At 68.4% G+C, this 10634-nt stretch overlaps 4 protein-coding genes across 4 annotated transcripts in view; 1 reads left to right on the top strand and 3 right to left on the bottom strand.

Annotated features, from left to right (window-relative positions):
* Positions 1 to 532: 532 nt before the first annotated feature.
* On the top strand, positions 533 to 2203 carry EMIHUDRAFT_205589 (hypothetical protein; the record flags this gene model as incomplete). Its single annotated transcript, XM_005778885.1, has 1 exon — positions 533 to 2203. One exon carries the CDS (start codon positions 533 to 535, stop codon positions 2201 to 2203), a length of 1671 nt encoding a protein of 556 aa, XP_005778942.1.
* Positions 2204 to 2803: 600 nt separating this feature from the next.
* Positions 2804 to 3073, bottom strand: EMIHUDRAFT_353932 (hypothetical protein; the record flags this gene model as incomplete). The annotated part of the gene is made up of 1 exon (XM_005778886.1): positions 2804 to 3073. The coding sequence occupies one exon, from the start codon at positions 3071 to 3073 to the stop codon at positions 2804 to 2806; it is 270 nt and encodes an 89-aa protein (XP_005778943.1).
* Positions 3074 to 7338: 4265 nt separating this feature from the next.
* EMIHUDRAFT_435085 (hypothetical protein) lies at positions 7339 to 10064 on the bottom strand. The gene is made up of 2 exons (XM_005778887.1): positions 7883 to 10064; positions 7339 to 7744 (listed from the first exon to the last, which is right to left on the bottom strand). The coding sequence occupies exons 1-2, from the start codon at positions 10022 to 10024 to the stop codon at positions 7568 to 7570; spliced, it is 2319 nt and encodes a 772-aa protein (XP_005778944.1). The 5' UTR covers positions 10025 to 10064; the 3' UTR covers positions 7339 to 7567.
* A 62-nt stretch (positions 10065 to 10126) lies between these two features.
* Positions 10127 to 10634, bottom strand: part of ALDH7 (putative mitochondrial aldehyde dehydrogenase) — a 2284-nt gene continuing 1776 nt past the window's right edge. Inside the window, exons 5-6 of the mRNA XM_005778888.1 lie at positions 10518 to 10634; positions 10127 to 10437 (exon numbers count right to left, since the gene is read on the bottom strand). Coding sequence (XP_005778945.1) covers positions 10427 to 10437; positions 10518 to 10634 — 128 coding nt within the window. The 3' untranslated portion in view covers positions 10127 to 10426. The remainder of the gene's footprint in view (positions 10438 to 10517) is intronic.

Genomic DNA, 10634 nt, shown 5'->3' on the forward strand with positions numbered 1-10634 from the left:
AGCGAAGCGTTTTTTTATTTTAACCCCCCCCCCCCCCCCCACCGCCACCTACCTACCTATTGCGGGGCCCTCTGGGGCGGTCAAAACCGGACCTACCTACCTATTGCATAGGGTCCAACGGATGCCGACTGACCCCCTATCTGGGTAGGAGCCGGAACCCAGCGGGGTACACCTGTGGCATAAAGCTTCTCTCTCTCTCTCTCTCAGTGTACGTGGCTCTTACGTACATTCCCGTAGGAGGACTCTGCTGACAGGGTTTGCGATGAAGAACGGCCTTTGGGTTCTCGGAGGTTTTTTTGCTCTTTCCTCTCTCTCTCTTCTCTAGCGCGGAGCCAGGTTCAGGCTCCAGCCGTGGGGCTCAGAGATTTTGAACCCCCACAAAAAATCTTTTGGGATCGGCAGCTTGCCAGCCCGGCGCGCTTCCCCCCTCAACTAGAGCCCGAACCGGCGAACCGGCGAACCCACGCCGGTCGGGGGGGGGGCGGGGTACAGCTGGGGTGCACCTGTGGCATAAAGCTGTCCACGACACAATATGCTCGGCACTGTCAACCCGGCCGAGGAGCCGGCGTCGCAGCGAGTGCTCTCGTCGATCGAGCTCGTCGGGCTGCTGCTCGAGAACGTCTTCTCGTTTCGCGACCGGCTCGCGCTGCACGCGACCTGTCGCACGATGCGCGGTTTTGTCGCGGACCCCGTGCACTGGCGCAGCCTAACGCTGCAGGCGGAGCGCTTCGACAGGCCGAGCATCTCGGAGAGGGTGCGGTTTGCGATGCGGTGGGTCAAAGCTGGCATCGTGCGCTCGCTGACCGTTCGAGCGCACCATCTGATGCTCGAACTCCCTGCGAGGGGGTGCCGTCTGGTGGAGCTCGACATTGCAGGGGCGAGCATCAAGGACGCGTTCCTCCTACGCGCCGCCTTCGGCGCCTGCGGAGAGACGCTGCGCCGCCTGGACGTCACCTTCGTCCGCATCCTCGGCCACCCCCTGAGCGACTGCCTGCACGGCGCAAAAGGAGTCCAGTTTGGACCGCGTCCCGGGATAATCTTTACGCCGAGCCCCATCGACCTCTTTGAGCCGCTGCGCAGGCTCGAGGTGCTCTCCGCCTACGACACCGAGTCCGCCATCGCCGCCGAGTATTCGATCGTTGGCTACGCCCTCTCCCGCTGCCCTTTCCTGACCACGCTCGTCACTGGTGGAGGGAGCGAGTTCCTGTCCGACGCCACCGGCGGCCCGGCCGCAGCGACCCGGTTCGCCCAGAGCAACCTGTGCCGCCTCGAGCTCTCTCACGCCCTGAGAGCCAGATACCTCCATGGCCTTGCTCCGCCGGCTCACCTCACCCGCCTCTCCCTCCGAGGCTACCTTCGCTTCGGCGTCGAAGATGTCACCTGGCTGCTCTCCTCCACTCCTCCCATTCAATCGCTGGACCTCTGCGGCTGCCGGGTCGCCTTGACGCACTCCTCAGACCACGAAGGGCAGCTGGCGGCCGAGACCATCGCCAAACTCGCCCCCACCCTCACGCACCTCAACGTTCGCGGCACTGGGTTCGACGACGGCTACGCGCGAGCCCTCGCCGCCGCGGGCGCACGCATCTCGCGCCTCAACGCAAGCTGCACGGACCTCACCGGCGTGGGCCTCGCCGCCCTCGCCAACGCGTCGCCGCAGCTTGAGGTGCTCGATCTCTGCTACGCCCAAGGGTGCGCGCGCGACGTGCCCGCCGTCCGCGCAGCCGTGAGGAGGCACTCGCCCGGCCTGCGGATGCTCGGCCTGGGCGGCTTCGACACGCTCAACCTCTCTGATCTGCGGGCGATGCTCGAGCCCAACCGCCAGTCCCTCACCCACCTCGGCATCGGCGGCTGCACGTCCCTCGACGCCAGCGCGGCTCTCTCCCTCCTTTCCGAGGCCTGCCCCAACCTCACCGCCCTCAGCGCGCACAAGCTGCCCGGCGTCTGTACTGCTGCCCTCCTCACGGTGATCGACAAGTGCCCCGGCCTCCGTTCCCTCGACGTCTACGACACCGTCCCAATGCACGAGGTGTCGGACTGCGGCTCCTATGCACTGGTGCAATCAGTGGGCGATTTGCTTGCCTCGAACCAACCCGCGCGGATCCCGCTCAAGCGCTGGCTTGCTCTCGGCTGCGAGAGAGTGGGCGAGCATCTGGGAGGCCTACCGCGCGTGATCGAGGAGGAACAAGCGGTTGCTTACTGGTGAGCATGGCATTGGTTTCCACGCGTGCCGTCGAGCGAGGCTCATTTGGGGTGCGAGCGTGCGTGCGTATGCGCTGTGCGCTGTGCGTGTCGCGAGCCGCTGGCGGGGTCTCGGGTCTGGAGCTCTGGGCAGCTGGCCCTGTCTGTGGGAGCGTGCCGTGCGAGTGCCGCTGCGGTAGTATATACCGGTCACCCGCGCACCGGTGTAGACTTTGAATTGTTTTGTGTATGTGCACTCGCCAAGACGCAAAGATAACGGCGAGGAAGGTCTGTGCCGAAAAGTATGTGGCAAGTGTGCGAAAATGGAGAAAGCTGCGAAGTCGTCCGAAGAGCCCCCGCGCCCCCCCGGGGCGCGCCCGGCGCGGGGGGGGGGCCATCGGACATCCTCAATTTCCAATTCGACGAGAACGCGCCGCGGGCGCTTTTGTCCACAACTAAACCTCAAACTCACAGTGATATCACAATGCGCCAATGCGGTCCGTTCAGCAGACAGCACGGGGGGGGGGGGGGTCACGTAACACACAACGGTCTCACGCACACACTCAACCGCATGTCTCCACAGCCACACAAACTAGTCTAGCCCGCACTGTCCACACGGTCGTACTCAGCTCCTCGCGCGGGCTTGCCTGGCGGCGCGGCCGAGCCCGAGCTGCTCGACGCGCTGGCCGAGAGCCGCGAGCGTGAACTCGTAGGCCGCGCCGTCGGGCCGCCACCACACGAAGCCCGCCTTGTAGAGCCGCAGCGCGGTGCGCATCTCCTCCTGCCGGCGCTGCGAGATGTTGCGGACAGTGGCGGCGAGGGCGGGGATCTGGTCCTTGCGGAGGTGGATCGCAAAGTCCTCCCACGGCAGCACGTTGGCATACGGGAAGATCATCCGGTCGTTGACCATCAGAGGGAGGCACTCCATCGCCATGTAGTCCACCACGCGCGCGCCCCACCCGTTCCCCTCGGTGTGGATGCAGAAGCGCGCCTTGGTGACCACGTCGAAGTAGTCGGGCACGCCGGCCGACACGATCCGCATGTCCGGCTCCGCGTAGAGCTTTTCCCGCCAGATCGCCTGCCGCACCCCCATCGAGTAGACCTGGCGGCACGACACGTCTGGCCGCGCGCAGCGGTCAGCAGTCACGCGCTTGAGCCACTTCTCCTGCTTCTCCTGCGAGTCAATGCCGCCCTTGCGCAAGTTGTCCTGCGACGCGCCAAATGAGGTGATCCCGCCCGCGAAGAAGACGAGCGGCCCCGACCTGCAGGCACGCGCCGGCGGCGGTGACGAGGCGCCGCCCCCGCCTCCAGCCCTTTCTTGGGGAGCAAGCGGGCGGGCGGGCCGCACCGGCCGAGGGGGAGCTCGGCCGACCCCCTCATCGAGCGCTGGAGCGAATGGGTGCCGTCGCGCCCCTGGACGAAACGCGGGTAGTCGTGCTGCACGGGTGTGATGGTCGGCACGACAACGTCTTTGTCGGGGGACATGCAGTCCTCGTCGCCCCAGTGGCCGACGATGATGGAGGCCTTTGCAATCTCGGGCGGCACGAGGCAGGTCTGCCGCTCGCCAAACACGAACCACACGTGGTCCCGGCCGGAGGAGGCGTTCCACCACGGGTGGCGGGTGCGGATGTACTGCAGCGCGCCTGCAGGACGATCCGAGAAGGTTCAGGGGGAAGGTCGCGGGCCTGCGGGAAGGGCGAGGGAGCCAGCGCACGGCTCATCGACGCGTTGAGGTCGGCGCCCCACGGCACGCGCTGGTTGAGAAAGAGGGGCACGTAGAAGAGCGACGCGCGCTTGGGGTCGAGCGTGCGCGTGAAGTCATCGTGCAGCAGGTGGGCGTCGAAGTGGGACTGGGCAGAGTAAATGCGCCGGTTGTGCACCGGGTCGCAGCCGCGGCCGGCGTCCTTGCCCCACTGCCTCCACATCCACGCCTCGGCGGCGCGGTTGACCGACGCCGGCATCTGGTAGACGTAGACGGATCGGCGGAGCCGACGCAAGTGCGGCCGCAGCGTGGCCGGCAGCACGCTCAGCTGCGCGCGGGTCGTCCCGTCTCCGAATTGCATCGGGTCGGTGGAGAGAGCCGAGCGCCTGCGTGGCGGCCGCAGGGGCGTGAGCCTCTGCGAGGGAGGTGGAGCGGGAGGGGAGGGAGGGAGGGGAGAGGGGGGGGGACGGAGGAGGACCTGTACTGGAGCCCCGCGGCGTCCGAGCAGTCGACGCCATACCAGCCAGCGTCGCACTGGCACCAGCCGTGCACGCACGTGCCGTGGCCAGAGCAGCCGTTGAAGCAATCGTTGGAGCAGATGCTCTCGCAGCCGTCACCAAAGGCGCCGTCGACGCAGACACAGCGGTACGACGCCTCATCAAGGCGCCGCCCTCCGCCGGGAGACGGTGAGGCGGGCGTCCGCAGGCAGCGGCCGCGCGCGGAGCAGCTGTGCGGGCAGCGGGACGGGACGACCCAAGCGGAGCCATCGGGCCTGCCGTCCTTCTTGGTGCCCGAGCTGTACGCCTACCTCGCACGAGCCCGCACGTGCAGCGTTCGCATGGCGGGTGCCGCCCGCCACGCCGCGCAAGTGCTTGCGCGCCGGGAGCTCTGCCGGAGCGGCGGGCGCCGACGAGTCAAAGGCGCGACCGCCCGCGAGGTAGCGTCCGAGAGTGGTCAGCCGAGCCTGCGAGCGGATAGGAAGGGGGGGGGGGGGGGTCGGCCCGCCGCTGGCCGCCTCTCCGCGGCTCTCCCCTCCTCTCCCCTCCCCCCAAGGCAGGTCCGGCCGGAGCCTGCGCAGGCGGTGGCACGGCCGAGGAAGGTGCGACAGCGGGCGGGAAGTCGACGCAGCTCAGCGACTCGTGGAAGCGAGCCCGCTTGGCGGGACGCGGCCACGGCAGGTTGCACCTGCCGGGGAGGGAGACGGGCGTCGACGCGAGCAGCTTTGGGGGAGGTGGCGCGCGTCCCGAGGCCGGGGAGGGGCAGACCCCATCGAGCCGTGAGCGCAGACTTCGTGGCCGGCATCGAGGCACTGTGCGAGGCACGCGCACGCGACAGGCGAGAGCAGCCGCATTGAGGCGCACGAGGCGGCTAGCTGCGCGCGAGAGAGCTCCGCCCCCAGTCCGCACGCTGGGAAGGCGGCCACCTCGCACTGCTTGCCTGCCCATCCCCACTGGCAGAGGCACTCTCCCGTCAGCGGCTCGCACACACCGTGCGGGCCGCAGTCGCAATGGCCGACGGCGGTGTATCGTCCAAATTGGAGCTGCTCGCAGCGGCCGCCGCCGCCGGTCACATTGCAAGCGACGCCCGGCATGTCGCGCTGCACGCCCTGCCCGCGGTGCGCAGCGGTGCCATCGTGGCCCATGTCGGCGAGAAGACCGATGGCCTGCATGGTGTGGGTTCCCTTCTTGTGCACGGCCGAGAGGGTGGGGATGGTCAGCATGCACGGAAGAGATATCGCCGCCGCGCCTGGAAGAGCTCGTGCGACTGCGGTGACCACTCCGCGCGAGCGGCCCCGCGCAACGCGCAAGCATAAAAGAATTTCGTCGCGTGATCCATTCCTTTTCTTTCTTTTTTCCGGCCTGCATTCCGCCGTTATCGATCTACCTGCTCCCCAATTGCCGTGCGCGTTCGCCTCGACGCAGATGACATCTCCTACACGAGGCGCTGCAGCATCCACATCATCACCGGCTCGCGGCAGTACGGGCACTCGCGCATCCGATCCGCGCAAGCGCCGCACGCGCACTGGTGCCCACATGGCACGGCGATGTGCGTCTTCGGCCGGGTAAAGCACACGATGCATGTGGTCTCGCCGCCGAGGGTGGACTCAGGAACAACCGCCCGGCCAGTGTCGAAGTCGGGGCTTCGGCCCCTCCAAGCCACCTGCCCCGCCCCCCTCGCCACACGTGGAGGGCTGGAGCACGTGCGCCACCTGGGCCTGATGGGTGGGCAGGTGGCGCCAGGTGGCTTCGGCCCCTCCAAGCCACCTGCATGCCCCCCCTCGCCACACCTGGAGGGCCGGAGCACGTGCGCCACCTGGCGCAAGTTTGAATTCGGAAACGGAAAATCCGAGCCACGGAAGGGCTGGCCAGCCAAACGCGAGCCTCCCCGCTCCTCCCCGCGCTGCAAACTGGGACTGTGGGGTGTGTGAAAGAGGGCCTGCGGCGGTCATCGGCGGCTACAATCAATGTCCGGCGTCGACATAAGCCTGGGGCTTCAACCCGGCCCGCGCGGGCGTTTGGTGTGGCTGCAAACGCCGCAGGAGCCGGTGGCTGCGCTGCTCACGCGCCGTTGCTGCCGACGCTGAGCAGTCTGACTCGCCAATGAGAAGACTGCCCGATAATACGCCATCACTCGATCCCCGATAAACCAGGCCATGCAGAGCTTTGTCGGCCTCGCCGACGTCGTGTGCTGGCTGCGCGGTAGAGTTGCGAGAGTGGATTGTGGAGGCGCGGCGGGGGCGGCTCGTGGTGCCGAGGCGGTGTATAGTACATTCCTATTCAAAAGAACACGCACGATGAAATTCCCGAAGTGACGCCCAGGTGGCGCACGTGCTCCAGCCCTCCAGGTGTGGCGAGGGGGGGCATGCAGGTGGCTTAGAGGGGCCGAAGCCACCTGGAGCCACCTGCCCGGGCCCAGGTGGCGCACGTGCTCCAGCCCTCCAGGCAGGTGTGGCGAGGGGGGCAGGTGGCTTGGAGGGGGGCGAAGCCACCTGGCGCCACCCGAGCGGTCACATGGCCACAGGCGGCGTTTGGAATCTACTCCAGGTGCTTTTTGCACTGTTTTGCCCATGGCCACAGGCGGCGTAAGCCATCTGCTCCAGGTGCTTTTTGCACTGTTTTGCCCATGTCCACAGGCGGCGTAAGCCATCTGCTCCAGGTGCTTTTTGCACTGTTTTGTCCATGTCCACAGGCGGCGTAAGCCATCTGCTCCAGGTGCTTTTTGGACTGTTTTGCTCATGGAGCAAGTGGCTAAAGCCACCTGCATTTTGTGCAAAAAGCTGCAAAGGACTCGTGGAGGCACGTGGCGCTTTCCGCGTGTGTCTCGTGCAAAATCCGGCATTTTGTGGCTTTCAGGTGGCACGACGCGATTCAGGTGGTGTGGAGCCTCCTACCTGGGCCCATCTATGCAGGCGAGGACCAAGCTACTTCAGCTCCGTGAAAACCGTCATGACGTGTCGTGAACTTCCATAGTCTCTACATACGCGACCTTTGCAGCCACTGACGGCACTCTTCCAACATCCCTCGAACTTAAACCATGTCTACCCACCACACGTATTCATGTGTTTGTACTCCCAGTCGCGTCGGCCAACCACCACTTCCGCCAAGACCAAGATCACCCGCTCCCGCACACAGACAGAGAGAGACACTTCGCATGCGGGGGCGTGTGCGCCGCTTCCGCTAATCCGCTCTACCGCCGCTTCTGCAGCGCCTCCTCCAGGTCCGACGCGCGCGAAACCGCCTCGGCGCACTGCAGCTTAAGGTCGATCATCTTGCGCATGTCCGACTCGTACTGCCGTCGCAAGTCCTCGTAACGCACCTCGAGCGCCGTCAGCTGCTCGGCGACCGACCGACCGCCCCGACGCGCCTGGCGAGGAGGCGGAGGAAGAGAAAAGGGGTCGGCCGGATGCGCATGGGTGCTGCGACCAGCGCCTCGACGGCACCCCTTGCCGGCACGCTCGGACGGACGAGCTACTCAGCTACTCAACCCACTAGCCTCGCGCGCCTTGTTTGCGCGCGCGCCCATCTCATCACGCTCGAAGGCCGCCTCCGCCGCCGCCAGCTTGGCCTCCACCAGCTGGAGGGCCATCTCAGCGTGCTCCTCCTCGAGCGCCTCGAGCTCAGCCGCGCCGTCGGCCGCCGCCGCGCCGCCGCGCACCGCCGCCGCCGCCTGCCGCCGCGCCTGCGCCAGCTCCTCCTCCAGAAGCCGGTTCCTCACGGCCGCACCCTTCTCCGCGGCGGAGACGGCATCGAGCTGCGCCTGCAGCGCCTCCGCTTGGCCGCGCAGCGCCGACACCTCCGCGCTGTGCGCCGCGTCGCTCCCCTCCTCGTCGTCCGAATCCGCCTCCATCGCCCGCCGCAGCGCGTCCCGCTCCTCGATGGCCGCCCGGCTCTCCGCGCGCAGCGCCTCCGCCTCTGCGCGCGCCGCGTCCGCCTCGCCGCGCGCCGCCTCGAGCTGCGCCTTCATTGAGATGAGCTGCTGCTGCTGCTCCACGCCGCCGCCGCCGCCGCCAGCGGCGGCGGCGGCAGCGGCGGCAGCGGCCGCAGCGGCGGCGGCGGCGGCGGCCGGCTCCGCGTCGCGCCTCTTAGGGCGGGGCAGAGACTCCTCGCTGCTGGCTACCCTGGTGACGGTCTCGGCCTCCGCGGCCGCAGCCGGCGGCAGCGGTGGCGTGGGAGGCGGGCCCGCCGCGGGCGCCGCCGCGGGCGCTGCGCCGCCCGCCGCGCCGCCCGCCGCGGACGCGCTGCCGCTTGCGGCGGCAGCGCCGCGCGCGGTGCGAGCGAAGGAGGTCGTCTTGACGACGCGTTCTCCGGCAGCGGCGAGGCCGCCGCCCTCCTTCCTGGTCTTGATCGACTCGAGGCGCGACTCGAGCCCATCGCGCATGCCCTGCAGCTGCCGGATCTGCGCCAGCTTCTCAGACGTGCTCCTCCCGCCCGCAGCGCCGCCGCCGCCGCGCGCCGCCACTTTGCGCTCGAGAGCACTCGAAGCGCTCGAGGCGGCGGCGGCGGTCCGAAAGGCGGCCATGCGCTCGCGCACCGACGCGCCCGGGTCGCCGCCGCTCGCGGTGCGCGTCGCCGCCGCCAGCCGCGGCGGAGGCTTGGCCGCCTCCTCCTCGTCCTCGGTGTCCTCCTCCTTTCGGTCAAAGAGCGCATCCGCCGCCGCCGCCGAAGCGAGGCTCGAGTCGGAGCGGGCGTCGTCGTCCGGAGAGGCGAAGGGGTTCCCAGCGTCGCCGCCGCCCGCCCCCTCCCCCGCGGGCGGGTCGGGCTCCCCAAACGGGTTCGCGGCGCCGGCCGCCGCCGCCGGCTCCTCTGCCGCCGAGAGAGCCGCCATCGACCTCGGCCGCTCGCTCGTCGGCCGCGGCGGCGGCGTCTCTCGGGGCGGCGCCGCGGCGGGCCTGCGACTCGAGCGCGCGGCCGCGATCGCCTCCGCCGCAGAGAGGCCCGTCGACTTGCCGCTCGGCTCTGCGAGCTCTCCCGCCTCCTCCCCAAACCCAGACAGGTCCTGCTCGAGGGTCCCCTCCGAGGGGGCCTCCGAGGCGGTGTAGCGCGAGGAGGCGTCGGTGAAGCCCGAGAGCGCCGACGAGATGGACTCGTCGTCGTCGTCCTCGTCCGCTGTCCCCAGGTGCGCCGCGCTCAGGTGTAGCACCAGCCGGACCGGGCCGCCCCCGCCCTTGACGCGCTTTGAGAGGGGAACCTCGAGCTGCAGCCGGCGGGGCGTGGCCGAGTTGGCGAAGTCGCTCAGGTTGAAGTCGACGTGCCCCACCTCGCGCAGCTGCCGCTTCCCGCCCCGGTCGACCGGCTTCGCCGCCAGCAGCGACGCGCGGTACCGCTTGTCTGAAAAGTCCTTGCCCGTCTTGGAAGAGTAGAGCGTCGCGACAAACGTGAGCTTCTGCTCGCCCCAGCTGACGGCGCCGCCGGCGGGGTGGCCGCCAGGGACGTCCACGGAGCAGCTCGCAATCTTTGGCCCCCGCGCCAGCTGCACCACCAGCTCCTGGCAGCCGCTGTCGAGCGGGCGGTCCGGCAGGCCGGCGACCGAGATGCCGGTCGCTTCAAACGAGTACTTGTCGCGTTTGCGGCCGGCGTGCTTAGTGGCCGTGCGCAGCTTCGAGGTCGCCTTGAGCGCGCGGCTGGCCGAAAGGACAGAGGGCATGGCACGCTCGGTGGGACGCGGCAGGGGGCGCACCCCTTCTCTTCGGCGGCTTCTGGCGGCGGGCTCGAGCGGGGACCCGGGTAGCGGTAGTAGGGGACTGACGCGTCTCTCAAGTGTGCTCAATGTACGCGTACGCTTTGTGGGGCGGGGAAACCGGGGAGCTCCAAACGTATTCCTAGCATGTGCGGGATCAAGACATCATCCCTGGGCGAGCAGCTTTCCGTATCTCGGCGCGCTCGCTCTCGTCATGCTCATGGTCATGAGAGAGATTTTGTTTGTGGTCCTGTGCACTAGGAGGTAACGGCGGCGCGTCTCGCGTTCAACGTGAGAAGGACACTCCGCCGGCCGTCTCATCGTTTGCCGTGGCGGGCCGCAGCAGGGGCCGGCGCGAGTAAGCGATGTCTAAAAGAAGCCTGCGGGTGGAGAGGGGGCGGGGACACCGGGTGGGGCGGGAGGTGTGTGTAGCGTGGCCTGCGGGTGCGCGGCGTCTCACCGAGCTTGGACTTGTCGTACGAGACGAGCATGTTTTTGGTCTGGCGGTAGTGGTTGAGCATCATCTTGTGTGTCTCGCGAGCGAAGCCCGACTGCTTGTAGCCGCCGAACGGCGCGT

Source organism: Emiliania huxleyi (assembly GCF_000372725.1).
Source record: "Emiliania huxleyi CCMP1516 unplaced genomic scaffold EMIHUscaffold_24, whole genome shotgun sequence".
NCBI lineage: Eukaryota > Haptophyta > Isochrysidales > Noelaerhabdaceae > Emiliania > Emiliania huxleyi.